Consider the following 12,837-nt stretch of genomic DNA (forward strand, 5'->3'; position numbering starts at 1 on the left):
CTCGTAATTGGACCCTGACCTCGGAGCTTGGACTACCTAACGGATTCAACACTTTTAAACCAACTTTTGCTTTATGGACACCCATATAATAAATAATTTTTATCCACCCTTATTTGAGCTTCGTGTGCCATGTTGTTAAAAGGTTTTATATTTAACACACACACACACACACACACATTGAATACACTAAGGATATGAGGTCATAATAACATTGGGACCAAAGATTGCAAAATTGTGACCATGCAAATCGATCCACATTGAATACTGAGAATATGAGGTCATGACAACAATGGGACCAAATATTGCAAAACTTTGACCATACAAATCGACCCAAGGTCCATTTGAAAACTTGAAAAATTAGAGAAGAGTAAAATATGTAAGTGCTAAACTTTATTATCATCACCATGGAGATTCATTTCTCGCAGCCATTGGCCAAAATTATGGGAGATTTCTAAAGAGCGTCATCGTCCATCAATTCGATCTCACTAATATCTATAATGGTGGGATGTTATGTGCATTGCAAAGTGAGGAGAAGCATGCTAGTGACAAGAAGGGTGCTTAACAAGGGCAAGGTAGGAGTAGAATAGGTCCCCACGATGCTGGAAAAAAAGAATCAATATTAGTCGTCTCGCGAATAGAAAAAATTAACCCATTCATAAGCTGATTAATGGGGGCATAAGAGGTGATTAAGAAAATTAGTCGGCACATTCGAGTTGATTTTGTCAAGAACATTCCTCGCATGGTTTAGTGGAGGGAGGTAGGGGATGTGTTTGATTTGTGGTGAGCAGGGAGAGAGAGACATAGAGGGAGAGGTGAAGGGAGGGAGAGGGGTGCGAAGGAGGGAGAGGCTAGAGAGAAAGCAAGAGGGGGAGACACATGCACTTGCACACACACATTTTTGTGTAAAAGAACCTTTCATTAAGAAGGATGTATATTTATAGCTATCCAAAAGTGGAACAAGTACTACTCAAACTAGAAGAAGGTCGAAAAAAGCTTCTCCATTGAAGAGCAGCTTGTACTCCAAAACTACAAATAGTGGAACAATACTTCTAGCTAGGCCGGAGGAAAATCTCCCATGAAATGTGCATCATGGAGGGAGCGATGCGAGGGATGGAAGAAACGATAAATATCCATAGAGGAGTGTCCATACAACTAAGTGTTATAAACATGATATAAAGACTGTAGTGCCCAATAACAACACCAACTGAAGAACTGAACATAGTTTGATGTAGAGGCATATCTCCCAAATAACTTAAACTACCACCAAAAGAGATACTAGGAAATCGATCATAAAGATAAGTTCCCAATTTGGGAAGAAAATCATGGGTGAATGAGCAAGTCCAAAGAAGATGTCGTATTGTCTCCCTAGGATGTAAAGAAGATGGGCAAGCTAAGGAAGCTATATGCCTAGAAGCTAAGAAAGAACCCACTAGTAGTATGCCCACCAAACAATGCTATAAGAAAGGCCTATGTCTGAGAGGGAGCTTATTATTCCAAATATAGCTAAGACAATCCTTCCACAAAGCAAGAGGTTTGTCAAGATGTTAAATAAAAGCCCACACTCATGAATCCATGGCTAGGCGAGTAGAAGATGATAAGTTTTCTTGGCAGTATGCACACATGCGTGCACACACGTGCACACACACACATCTATGTGTATATGTATGTAGCATGCATCCACATGACACACTCATGCATGCATGTACACATGCACACACATAGACGCACATACATACAAAGTACGTTTGGTGTAAATTACGCATTTGTACAAAAGATAAGATGAGAGAGAGAGAGAGAGGCGGGTGCCGGGGGGGGGGGGGGGTTGCATAAGTATGACATGTCTTGTTTGTTATGCCTCCATTGGTTATCTTATGCTGTTAAAGTAGATTGTTAAGTAATAAGGAATGACAATTGCCAAGCCTTTTAAAAAATGCAAATGGTACTACACTTTAAAGTCCCAAATTCCAAGATTACATGTCAATTAACACATCTGTGTTTAGATTTTGCATACATATGGGGTACCCACACTTAATCTCAAAGTAGACTCAGTTGAGATCGATTAGAGGCAAACTACAAGGCTTGAAAATCATGAAGGACAAAGTATTATTGGTCTAATCTTTGAGCGTTTGTATAAAATATGATCATATCTTTTACTTGTGACAGTCACTATTCATAGTAAAAGTTCCCTCCACAAAGTATAAGCAAATTAGTGCATCACTTTGAACAAAAAATGCTTAAACACTTGTTAATACATCTAATGAATGGCATAAAAAGTCAATTTAAAGTTGTTAAATACATAAAGCATGAAATAATCACTACAACATATTCCCCTAATCACTTGAAAGGCTTTTCTATGATAAACCAATTTGAATACAATTTTTCATATTCATAATTTCATATATAAATAACTGACAATGCAAGTAGTCAAGGATTTGGTACTAAGGTACTCTTGCTTTAGAATTGGTTGATTATTACACTCACATTTTCTTACCAATAGGTTAACTTGTCAAGCTCATCGATGGAATGCGTGATGTGAGTTTTTACCAACAATGGCAACAAAAGGGCTTACTTGGTGGCAATGCAATGTCATGAGAAAGAGTTTGTATCAAAAAGCACGAGGCAATGTAAGAAAGTATGTGCTAAATATTGTGGTGTGCTCTCTATGTGGTGAACTTTCCTTTTCTTTTTTTTTAAATATAGAGAAGATAGACAACAAGTGCTCTTTCAAGGCGAATTTGACATAAAGCATGACTGTGGTTACTAGGTAGGGAGGATGGCCATTGTCAATTGTCGGTACGAGCGACCTGGGAACTTTAACTTTCCTCTGAATTATAAGAGAGGTGACCCATTTTGAGACTATCGAGGGGCACCCTGCCCTGGCTCTAGTCTGGAAGCAGGAATCGAAGCAAGGTCGGTGGCCAAGTAGGCAGGAAGCCCTACCACTCGCGGCTTCCGGAGCTAAAACCTACAATTGATTTACTGTGCCCAAAGATAATGCTATTCCGTATTCTGACCGAAGTCTCTGTATTAACTACAGATTCTGAACATACATCGTATACCGTATACGGTATTAATTATTGAGTAGGTGGTGGTGAAGAGAACCGGCTCCACACAGGGTGGAGCTTCCAAAGCTGGGCTATGGCTTCCATGGGCACCTTCTTCGTCTCTGGCAATAGCACATACACGAACAGGGCCGCCATCACTTGCCACGCTGCGAAGAAGACGAACAGTTCCGCCTTCATCTTGCATAGCATCGCCAAAAACAACTGCGCCCCCGCAAATATGAAGAAGAATATCACACAGACGTTGATGCTCTGCCCCGCAGATCTTATCTCTAGTGGGAAGATCTCGCTTGGCACCAGCACTCCCACCGGCCCCCACGACCACCCGAACGCTGCTACGTATATGCACACCGTTATCACCACCACGATCGCGTCCTGTTTCGGCAGTTCGTTGTGCGCTCCCAGCTTCAGGTGCAGTATCGCTGCGGTTATTATCTGAAAGCAAGCAGTCATGCTTATGTAAGCGTACGATCGCTATGGCTGCAATGCATGCACGCTGAATTTTGTAGGCTAGTCTGATCAGATAGTGGGAGCCAATCTAATATCGGACAGCACTGATTTACCAGAGTTATCACCATCACAAGACTTCCGTTGAACAAGAGCGCCCTGCGCCCCAACCTGTCCACCACCAAAGAGGCAGCCGTAGCAGCCCCTAGCGCAGCTCCCCCCAGGATCACTGCAGAATACAGAGATGTACTTGCACCTAGCCCGAGTGTCTGGAAGAGCACAGGAGCATAGAACGTGATAATATTGATTCCTGTGAACTGTTGAAAGAAGGGGATGGCAAACGCCATGACCAGCTCGGGACGGTATCTGCGCTCGAATATGTTACGCCATGGATGCTTCACTTGTTTGCAAATCTCGCTAGCCTCTACCAGATCATCAAATTCCTCTTGCACATCTAATGTTCCCCGCATCTTCTCCAAAATGGCACGGCCCTTGTCAAGATAGCCTCGTTGGATAAGACTGCTGGGTGAATCAGGCAAGAAAAGGGCTCCTATCACGATGACAGTTGAAGGAATGATGGTCGAACCGAGGGAAATCCTCCAGCCCCAGGGAACAATATTCGAAGTCCCGTAATTCACAAGGAAAGCCGTGAAAACGCCAAAACTTAGAGCCACTTGGTTCATTCCATTGAGTCCACCTCGTAACCTGTGGGGAGCAACTTCCGACAGGTACAAAGGCACAGACTGCAGGGCACGATTCAATCTAAGCTTCGTTTCTCTTTCTTACGTTTTCTCTCAAAAGGAAGCAGCAAGCAATCCATACTTATAAATTTCATAGGGAAGTTAAAGCTCAAGATGCCGAACTTGATTTGTAAAGCCGAGGCCGATTCCCAGTACGATACGTCCCAACAGTAGCATTGCCAGGTCCTGAGCAGCACCGTTGAGGACGGACCCAACAACGAAACAAATCCCTCCCGTCATGATAGAAGCTCTCCTTCCATACTTGCTCGTAAAGGTCGCTGCAAATAACGAGGTAACTAATCCCGCTAGATAGAGCGAGGACGTGAATGCCGTGAGGACTTGACTGTTAAACTTGCAATAGTTGTCGGTCTTGGCTGAGTGTCGCTGGCGATAAACCTTGGGAAAGAATTTGAGAAGGAAGTCATCCATGGCGGTAACGCCCCCTGGAAGCGTCAAATGGTTAAATACAATCCGCGCAAAACTTGTATATTTCGATTATTGGAAGTCGGAAGCGGACCTGAGATTCCGAGATCGAAGCCAAAGATGAGTCCACCGGTGGCGGCTGTGATGCAAGCGAGAATTACGTAAAGGGTAGCATGGCGAGTGTAATGGTAGTCGCGCTTGGAGGAAGCAAGGAAGAAGGCGCCCCCCGCCATGGCTTCTATGGGCAGGAGCTTCTTGTCCAAAGAGAATTATAGAGGTTGCGTGCTGGTTTGCATTTCTAGTCTCTAAAAGTCACTCACAAGGTTCACACCTTCCAATTAGATTCACACATCCCTTCCACTTTTTGCTTGCCCCGGTTGCTCCCTAGTTCACTTCAAGGAGGTGGGTCCCTAGTTCACTTCACGGAGGTGGGTCCCAACGCCACCCTCAAATGGCCAAGCACCTACATCTACCTCAAATGGAGAGAGACGACTCCTATTGAACATCCATGACTTGGGTTCTCATATCTCGAATGTGACTCCCGAAATCATTAAGCCAAGATGCTTCATAAGAGTCCAAGCTATCCGATCTCCCTTTTTGACTCTTGAGGCCTCTAGGTTCCCTTTGTCACTTTCTCTTGTACAGCACTAAGTAACTAGTAATGTATATACTTAGTGCTAGTAATGTATACGACAACTTTTCCAACAATTAGGGAGACTTGAACGTGTGCATGGTAATGATATTAGAATCATAAATTTTAAGTGAGCGAATATGCATTCTTCATGTATATTGCATTCATTTATGAATTTTATGGACGCACACATCTATTCACCACACAGTACAAAGGGCCCACAAATCTTAATATCATTGGGACCATGAGAACTAAGGATTTGATATGCTCCTTTTAACCAGGTGTGATCATGTTTAACTTTCTATTTCGTTTTGGCAGTACCTTCTCTATAGGCACTATGCCCTTGGCACATTTAACCTTTGATAATTCCCTCATAATGAAGTACATGCACATAGCAAAAAATGAGAGAACATGCTACTTATGACATTGTACAAATGAATATATATCTAAATTGAAACAATTTACATAAAAATCTCAACCATGTAAGTATAATATCAAATATGAATATAAATAAACATACATATCATATATATATCCATTTATATATAAAGTATTGTTAAATAATATAACCACACACCTTATGGAGGGAGAGCTCAACACACTTCCACTTGCCCTCCTCTCATAAATAAGAAAGAATAATTATTTATGGTATCATGATAGTTCTCAACTATTGTGTCAATGGTCAAAATGGGCTAGAACCTCCTTTTATTGAAAAAGCTTATGATCGTCAAACCCAATGTCATTTCTGGTTGACATCTTGGTATTATATTTGAAAGCCTCAATCAACATACATATTTATTATCTACAAAAAGTGTCTTATTCAAAGAGATTCGATCAAAACCAATCAACATGAGGAAATGTATTTATGTGTGAATGGTCCACAATACCTTAGAGACAACCTTGGATACTTACCTATTCTCTCTCTCTCTCTCTCTCTCTCTCTCTCTCTCTCTCTCTCTCTCTCTCTCTCTCTCTCTCTCTCTTCTTCTCTCTCTCTCTCCCCTCTGTGTGTGTGCGTGCGTCTCTCTCTCTCTCTCTCTCTCTCTCTCTCTCTCTCTCTCTCTCTCTGGGTGCATGCGTGTGTGTGTGTGTGTGTTGCCACTATTCCTCTCATTTCCAAGTTTTAAGGATGTTGGTCGTCTACAGTCATGTCATTGCTCATTGTAGCATAAGAGTTCACAAATGTAGCACAGGTTCTAGGGTCATATTTTGGTGAGAGGTGTAGTGTCAAAAGCAATTCAAGTTCATGGTCAAATGAGAAAGAAGTAATGATCACAAGGATTGAGGGAATTCTCACCTCCAAAGTAGTCAAAGGGTTTAGCAAAGGGTTCCAGAGTTTAGAAGGATGGTAGGGTTAAGAAAGCTAACTAGGGTCCTAGGCTTTAGAAAGACCTCATGAGAAAGCATAGTAGGGTTGAGGAGTGGAGAGCTAGTCTCCTTCACATACTATGAATGGGGTTTAGGGTTGAGGAGGGGTGAACAACAGTGAGAAGGAGGAGGGGGCTCAATGCACAATTGGGTGTAGGGACAAGTTTGGGGCCACAATGCAATGCATTGGTGGGCGATAGTTTGAATTTCAGGTGGACTCGCTCTCTCACCATAAAATTTTCCAATGTAATGATTGCCTTACTGGAATAATAATGAGACGCAATCTATTAAAACTTATTGTTCTGAACACCACAGAGATGAACACATGTCACTACATGAGATGTCCTGCCTTCCTTCGTACAGTCTCTATGCTATATCTTTGTACATTAGACTATCCACAATTTGTCATGTCATCTACCCGCAACTTGCCACCTATCATCTACATGCAGCTCTCCAGCATTGATCTAGATTTGCGACCACTACACTGACATTGGCTTGGTGCGACCACTACGCTAGTTCTTGGAGGTGGTTGTAGCTACTCCTAATTAAACCAAAGAAAATGTGTTTACGTTAATTGGTTGGGTCACGTGAGACCCAATTTGGAGTCCCACAATTATTCATATATTTCAGATCGATTTTAAAACAAGTGGTTAGAAGTTAATCCTAAATGAAGAAAAAAACATTTCCTTGTGCAACAAGCGCGCTGGTTCTATTTTAGTGTTCATTGCAATTAATTCTAAACCAAGAAAAATATATTTCCTTGCAACAAATATGCTGGTTCTATTTTAATGCAGTGGTTGCACGAAGTTAAACATCTTCTTTTGTTCAAAATTTAATCCTTTTCCTTCGTTTTAAAGTTAATTCTAAACCAAGGAAAATGTATTTCCTTGTGCAACCACTGTGTTGGTTCTATCTTAGTGGGGGTTGCAATTGATCATTAACCAAGGAAAATGTATTTCCTTCCAACCACCACACTAGTTCTTGGAACTATTTTAGTGCTACTTGTAGTTAATCCTAAAACCAAGGGAAATGTATTTCCCGGTGTAGCCACCACACTGGTTCTATTTTACTGTAAGTTGCAGTTAATCCTAAACCAAGAAAAATGTATTTCCTTGCAACCACCATGCTAGTTCTTGGAACTATTTTAGTGATGCCTGCATTTATACCTAAAACTAAGGAAAATGTGTTTCCTTGTGCATCAATTGCTTGTGACAACGACTGCGATAGTAGTATTATTTATATTAATGTGGTCGGTGGCCTATTTCGGGACTGACCCCCAGTCAACCGTTTTGGGCGGACTGGGTCGGTCACCCAATTGGGTCTAACCGACTACGACTAGTGGCTATATAAGAGCGAGCTCGTGAAGCCCATTTCATCACTGGCTATAGCAACCGTGATTCCTTAGCATCCAGCCTCCGTCCTCTACTATTTCCAGCTTGCCATCAAAGCTTCTTTCACAGGAGCGCATGGTTGGGAGGCAGCGCCATCTATTGTATCAGATCTACAGTAATCAAATTTTTGATTCTCCATACTATCTGTTTTCTCTCTTGCATACGAGATCCTGTTATCTGTTGAGCAGAGACGTTGTATTATTTTCTTACAGGAAGCACCATCCAACCACACCCAATATTTTCTTGTACATGGGGATCATCATTTTTTAGCCATTCCTAATGCAATAGAAAACCATGCTGCACAAATAAGGTGTCTTGTTCCCTATCATCCAAAATGTAGAAAGGGTATGTGCATTGCACAGTGCACTGACTTGGACTCTGAGTTAACAAAGCATATTTGCATCAGCTGTACAAGAAACAAGCAAATGATTGTACATGATATGCACTAGATTGATATCTGGTTGTTGTACTAGTGAGCACTTTGTATCTCATCTTGTTCTTAAAATGAGTAATTTTCTGCAAAATCTATGACAGAGACAATAGTGTCATGGAGAAAATTGGCAAGGCACTTCCTAAATTGGTTATCTTGCTAATTGGCTGTGAAATTTTCATTAGGGGAGATTTGGGATCAAAAAGGGCCTCATAAGGAATGGATTAGGAAATGGATTAAGGGCTAAGCAAGCAAAGAATGGGTGCCAAAGATCTTACAAATTGCACTTCCCTAGGCATGGGGGTGAGCCGTTGTCCCCCAAAAAGTACAACTTCCCATTTCCCAAAACATGCTCCTCTTAGCTCTCTCTTGGAGGGTCCCTATCCCAAGAAAGTGTCTCACGTATGCCACCTCACCCAAAAATTTAAATTTTTGAAAAAAGTCTAAATAGCTTGGAAATCCTCCCAAACTTTTGACCAAAACCATTTTTCGACCCGCAACCATTTTCCTCTAACCTTTAAGCTTGGATACCATCCAAAAATCTATACCTATTGACCTAAACCAATGCTCATCCCCCACATTGAGTAGAAACCACTCTCTAACCCATATCCATTGACCCAAACCAATCTTCATATCCAAATCCATTTTCCTCTCATCTTGTTAGTATTTTGTAAATTTCATATCCTATCAGTCTCCAGTGCAAGATATCACCAACATGAAGCACAAATACATCCTACACATTGAGATTACACCCAAGTATGCCACAACTTGTCAGTGCAATGGCAACAAGAGCATGGATGGATAGTGCAAGCCATACAGTTTATATTATAAACCATTTTTTTCATTGTACTATTGAATGTACTTTTTGTTTTTTACATTAATTTGTTCCATTATGTTGAATTTGTGTTCATAAAGTATTTTTCATGAATTTTATTAGTGATGTTGGAAAGAACAGTTGCAAAAAACTTTATGCTATGAAAAGTGCCATAAAAACAAAGGAATTCATTTCTATTCTTCAAGGTCCCAGATGATGTGCATTGTCCCTTGCAATATTGTAAGAGGTGGTCCATGATCTAGGCAACATAGTCGACCAACCAAGAGTGGTGTATGCCTATGATACTGTTGAAATTAGCAGGCAAGGCTACTTGACCATTTATAATATCTGTTATAATGCACTTCATTGCCATGGTCTAAAGAATCCAACGTTGCTAAGACCTAAGCATGCTATGAAAGCAAGAAAAAGGTCTAATTCTATTGTGCAAGATATGTTGGGTTCTTTTTTGGACATTTTGGACACCATGGTGGTACTCCAAAAATTTACCTGCATTTGAGTACACTGAGAACAACAATGTGTTCTTGGGATGTACATAAGGTACGAGTTGCAAGTTTCCATTTCTACAACATGAAGGTAGGAGATGAGTATAATAATTTGGGTATTGATCTCATGTTTTCCTAGAGGCATCATTTCAACAAGAAATTGTGCATAGGCTTGACAGATTTGCTATTGTGCTTTTGCAAATTGCAATGGAAAACTAGTGTTTGTTATATCAAGTTAGATAAGTGTGAAGTAGTGAACAGACAAAAGATAGAGTGAGTCAGCATTATACATATGAATAAGGGCTTGAAACATGTGCAAGATGGAGAGAAGATGGAAAAGTTATTACAAATTTTAGTGTGCATTGAAAAAAGCATATTTGGCGCTTGTTTTTATGTTGGGTGCAACACATTCTTTACACCCATCGTTCATGGTTTATTAAAAAGTATGTTCATTGAATGTTTGGAGTACGCAAGCTATGGAAATTTTGCATCATAGAGCACAAGGTGCACATTTTAAAACACACATCATGAGGTTGGAATGGCTCAATGAAATGGGCCCAAGGAAGAAAGAGACTTTTGATTACCCACAAGCAAGTCCAAGCTAGTAGCCCACAAATTTCCAAGCCAACATCCCACACAAGAAAGTCAAAGAGAAAGAAAGAATGAGAAAAGAAATTAGGAGGTGGTCACCCTAGCAGTGGCGGCGACGGTCATGGTGGCAATAGCGGTGGCAATGGTAGAGGTGGTAGTAGTAGAAGCAAATATTGAATGAAACCGTGGAGGAGAGCACTCTTAGAAATCAAGAGGTGTGAGAAGAGTGTCGAATCGCTTATGCCTAAAGCTCCTTTTTCCTTTTTGGTGAAAGAGATTTTGCAAGAATACATGTATAATGCAAGAATACAAAGTGTTGCCTTGGCAACATTGCAAGAGGCTACAAAAGTGCAACTGGTCACTATATTTTTGGAAGATGAAAATTTTTGCTGTATATATGCAAAGAGGGTGACCATTATAGACAAGGATATAGCTCTTGATGGTCGAATCAAAAGTGATCCATCATTGAAAACATCCTGAGCTATATATACACTATCTATTTTACACGATGTTACCAAATTTTTGGAAGCAATGATAATCATTCTTGTTAAAGGCATGTCTGAAGTAGTTGTTTGTGTTTCTATGTATTATTTTATACAATTTTTCTCTCTCACGATATTTTCTTGATGTAAACGGCCACTAGCATACTCTTGTAATCTATAGTGCAAGTGCATCCCCAAAAAAAATTATCTTGACAAATTTTAAAAAAGGAGTGGATTGCCGTCTCGCCCTTGGGCGATCCAATATGGTTCATACTAAAGTACAATCAATCAAGAAAGAAGTTATTGACGAGTTTGACACAAAGGCAAACAAGATTGATATCCAAGAAGAGATCAAAGAACACAAAGCCAAACGTGATAGTGCATTGAAGATTAGGGTGGGGGGCCTCCTTGAAGCATGGTTCAAAGATGATGACTCTTTGAGTGAGACTTTAGCACATGTCAAAGCAGCCATGCCTACTATTGAATGGAAGGTTAATGATGATGATGATGATGATGATGAGGGAGCAACTAATATCCAGCACTCCAGAGGACATGCTATCCTTACACTTAAGTCACGAGATTTACAGATCAAGCTCCTTTGACAATCTTGCAAATTGAAAGGGACCAAGGTATGGATATCTGAGGAACTTACATGAGCTCAATTGAAGAATAAGGCAATGGAATTAGCTAAAGTCAGGGCTACTAGGAAGGATGGAAAATGGGTAGTTTTTCGTGAAGGCATAGCACTAATCAAAGAGTTTAAATCCAAAACCAAAAGACTCTCCATCTAAAACTAATGTATGGTTGATTACTCTTTCAAACTATTATGTAAGTGCTCTAAATAATTGGGGTTGCTTTTGCACTCCCTGGGAGCTACCATGTTCCCTCCCTAAAGCAGATGTACTAGATGGTTTTTTTGCTATCCCATAGACCTGTTGCTCTCCTATGGACATTAATATACTCTCTCTCTATCTCTGTCTCTCTCTCTCTCTCTCTCTCTCTCTTCCAAAAGTTCAAGGAAATCTTTTTTGTTAAAGGCATGTAAAGCAATTCTTTTTGTTTCCATGAAATGTTTTATAGTACAATTTTCCTCCCAAGAAAATTTATTTAAAATGAAGATGTAAATGGCCACTAGCATACCCTTCTAATGTGTGGTGAAATTCCATCACCAAAAAAAACTTTATCTTGACAGAGGAAAAAAAAAGGGGTGGACTGCAGCACCCAAGGGTAGACGCCATTTTAAGGCAACCAGGTGGGATGTTATTTTCCATTTGCCTGTAAATGCTTCTAGGTATGCTTTATGCATTATTTTGGCCAGCCAAATGGTCGACTAGATTATCCCCACTATATTATGCTAGTCTGCTATAGATGCCTACTGAGTCCAACTATAGTACCACCAAGAGAGAAGCTTTGGGTATGATATTCAGTGTGCAAAGATTAAGAAATTATTTACTCAGCAATCCTTTAGTGTTTTATGTGGACCATCAGGCATTACTTTATCTAATCAATAAGACTATTATTCAAGGACTCCTTGTGCATTGGGTGCTTCTTCTTGAAGAGTTGAACTTTAAAATTATTCATAAACCTAGGAAAACCCATGTAGGAGCTAACTTCTTATTAAGACTTCCTACACCTGCTAGGGAGCTACTACTAAACTTCTAGAAGTTGAACTCTTTGTAGTTGACTATTGTGAGCATGAATATGCTGAGTTGATGGATTATTTCTCTAAGGGTACATTTCTTGATATACTAGCCTCATGACAAGTGCAGAAAACTAGCCTTGAACGCTTGGAAATACACTTTAATTGGTGGACACCTTTATCATTAGTGTGTAGATGGAGTTCTTGTAGATGGGTTATACCACACAATCAATTTGCACGAAGCTCACTCAAGTCCATCAGGAGGACATTTCCAAGGAGAGTTAACTACCAAAAAAGTGTTGCAGGCAGGATGATG

General features: G+C 40.4%; 1 protein-coding gene across 1 annotated transcript; it reads right to left on the reverse strand.

The window, feature by feature from the left end:
• Positions 1 to 2,568: 2,568 nt before the first annotated feature.
• Positions 2,569 to 4,924, reverse strand: LOC147905602 (sugar transport protein 7-like). The gene is made up of 4 exons (XM_087380843.1): positions 4,767 to 4,924; positions 4,373 to 4,692; positions 3,626 to 4,252; positions 2,569 to 3,497 (listed from the first exon to the last, which is right to left on the reverse strand). The coding sequence occupies exons 1-4, from the start codon at positions 4,903 to 4,905 to the stop codon at positions 3,075 to 3,077; spliced, it is 1,509 nt and encodes a 502-aa protein (XP_087236969.1). The 5' UTR covers positions 4,906 to 4,924; the 3' UTR covers positions 2,569 to 3,074.
• Between the last annotated feature and the right edge of the window lie 7,913 nt (positions 4,925 to 12,837).

Source organism: Dipteris shenzhenensis, chromosome 1 (assembly GCF_047967505.1).
Source record: "Dipteris shenzhenensis isolate YYH24624 ecotype China chromosome 1, Dip_SZ_1.0, whole genome shotgun sequence".
Taxonomy (NCBI): domain Eukaryota; kingdom Viridiplantae; phylum Streptophyta; class Polypodiopsida; order Gleicheniales; family Dipteridaceae; genus Dipteris; species Dipteris shenzhenensis.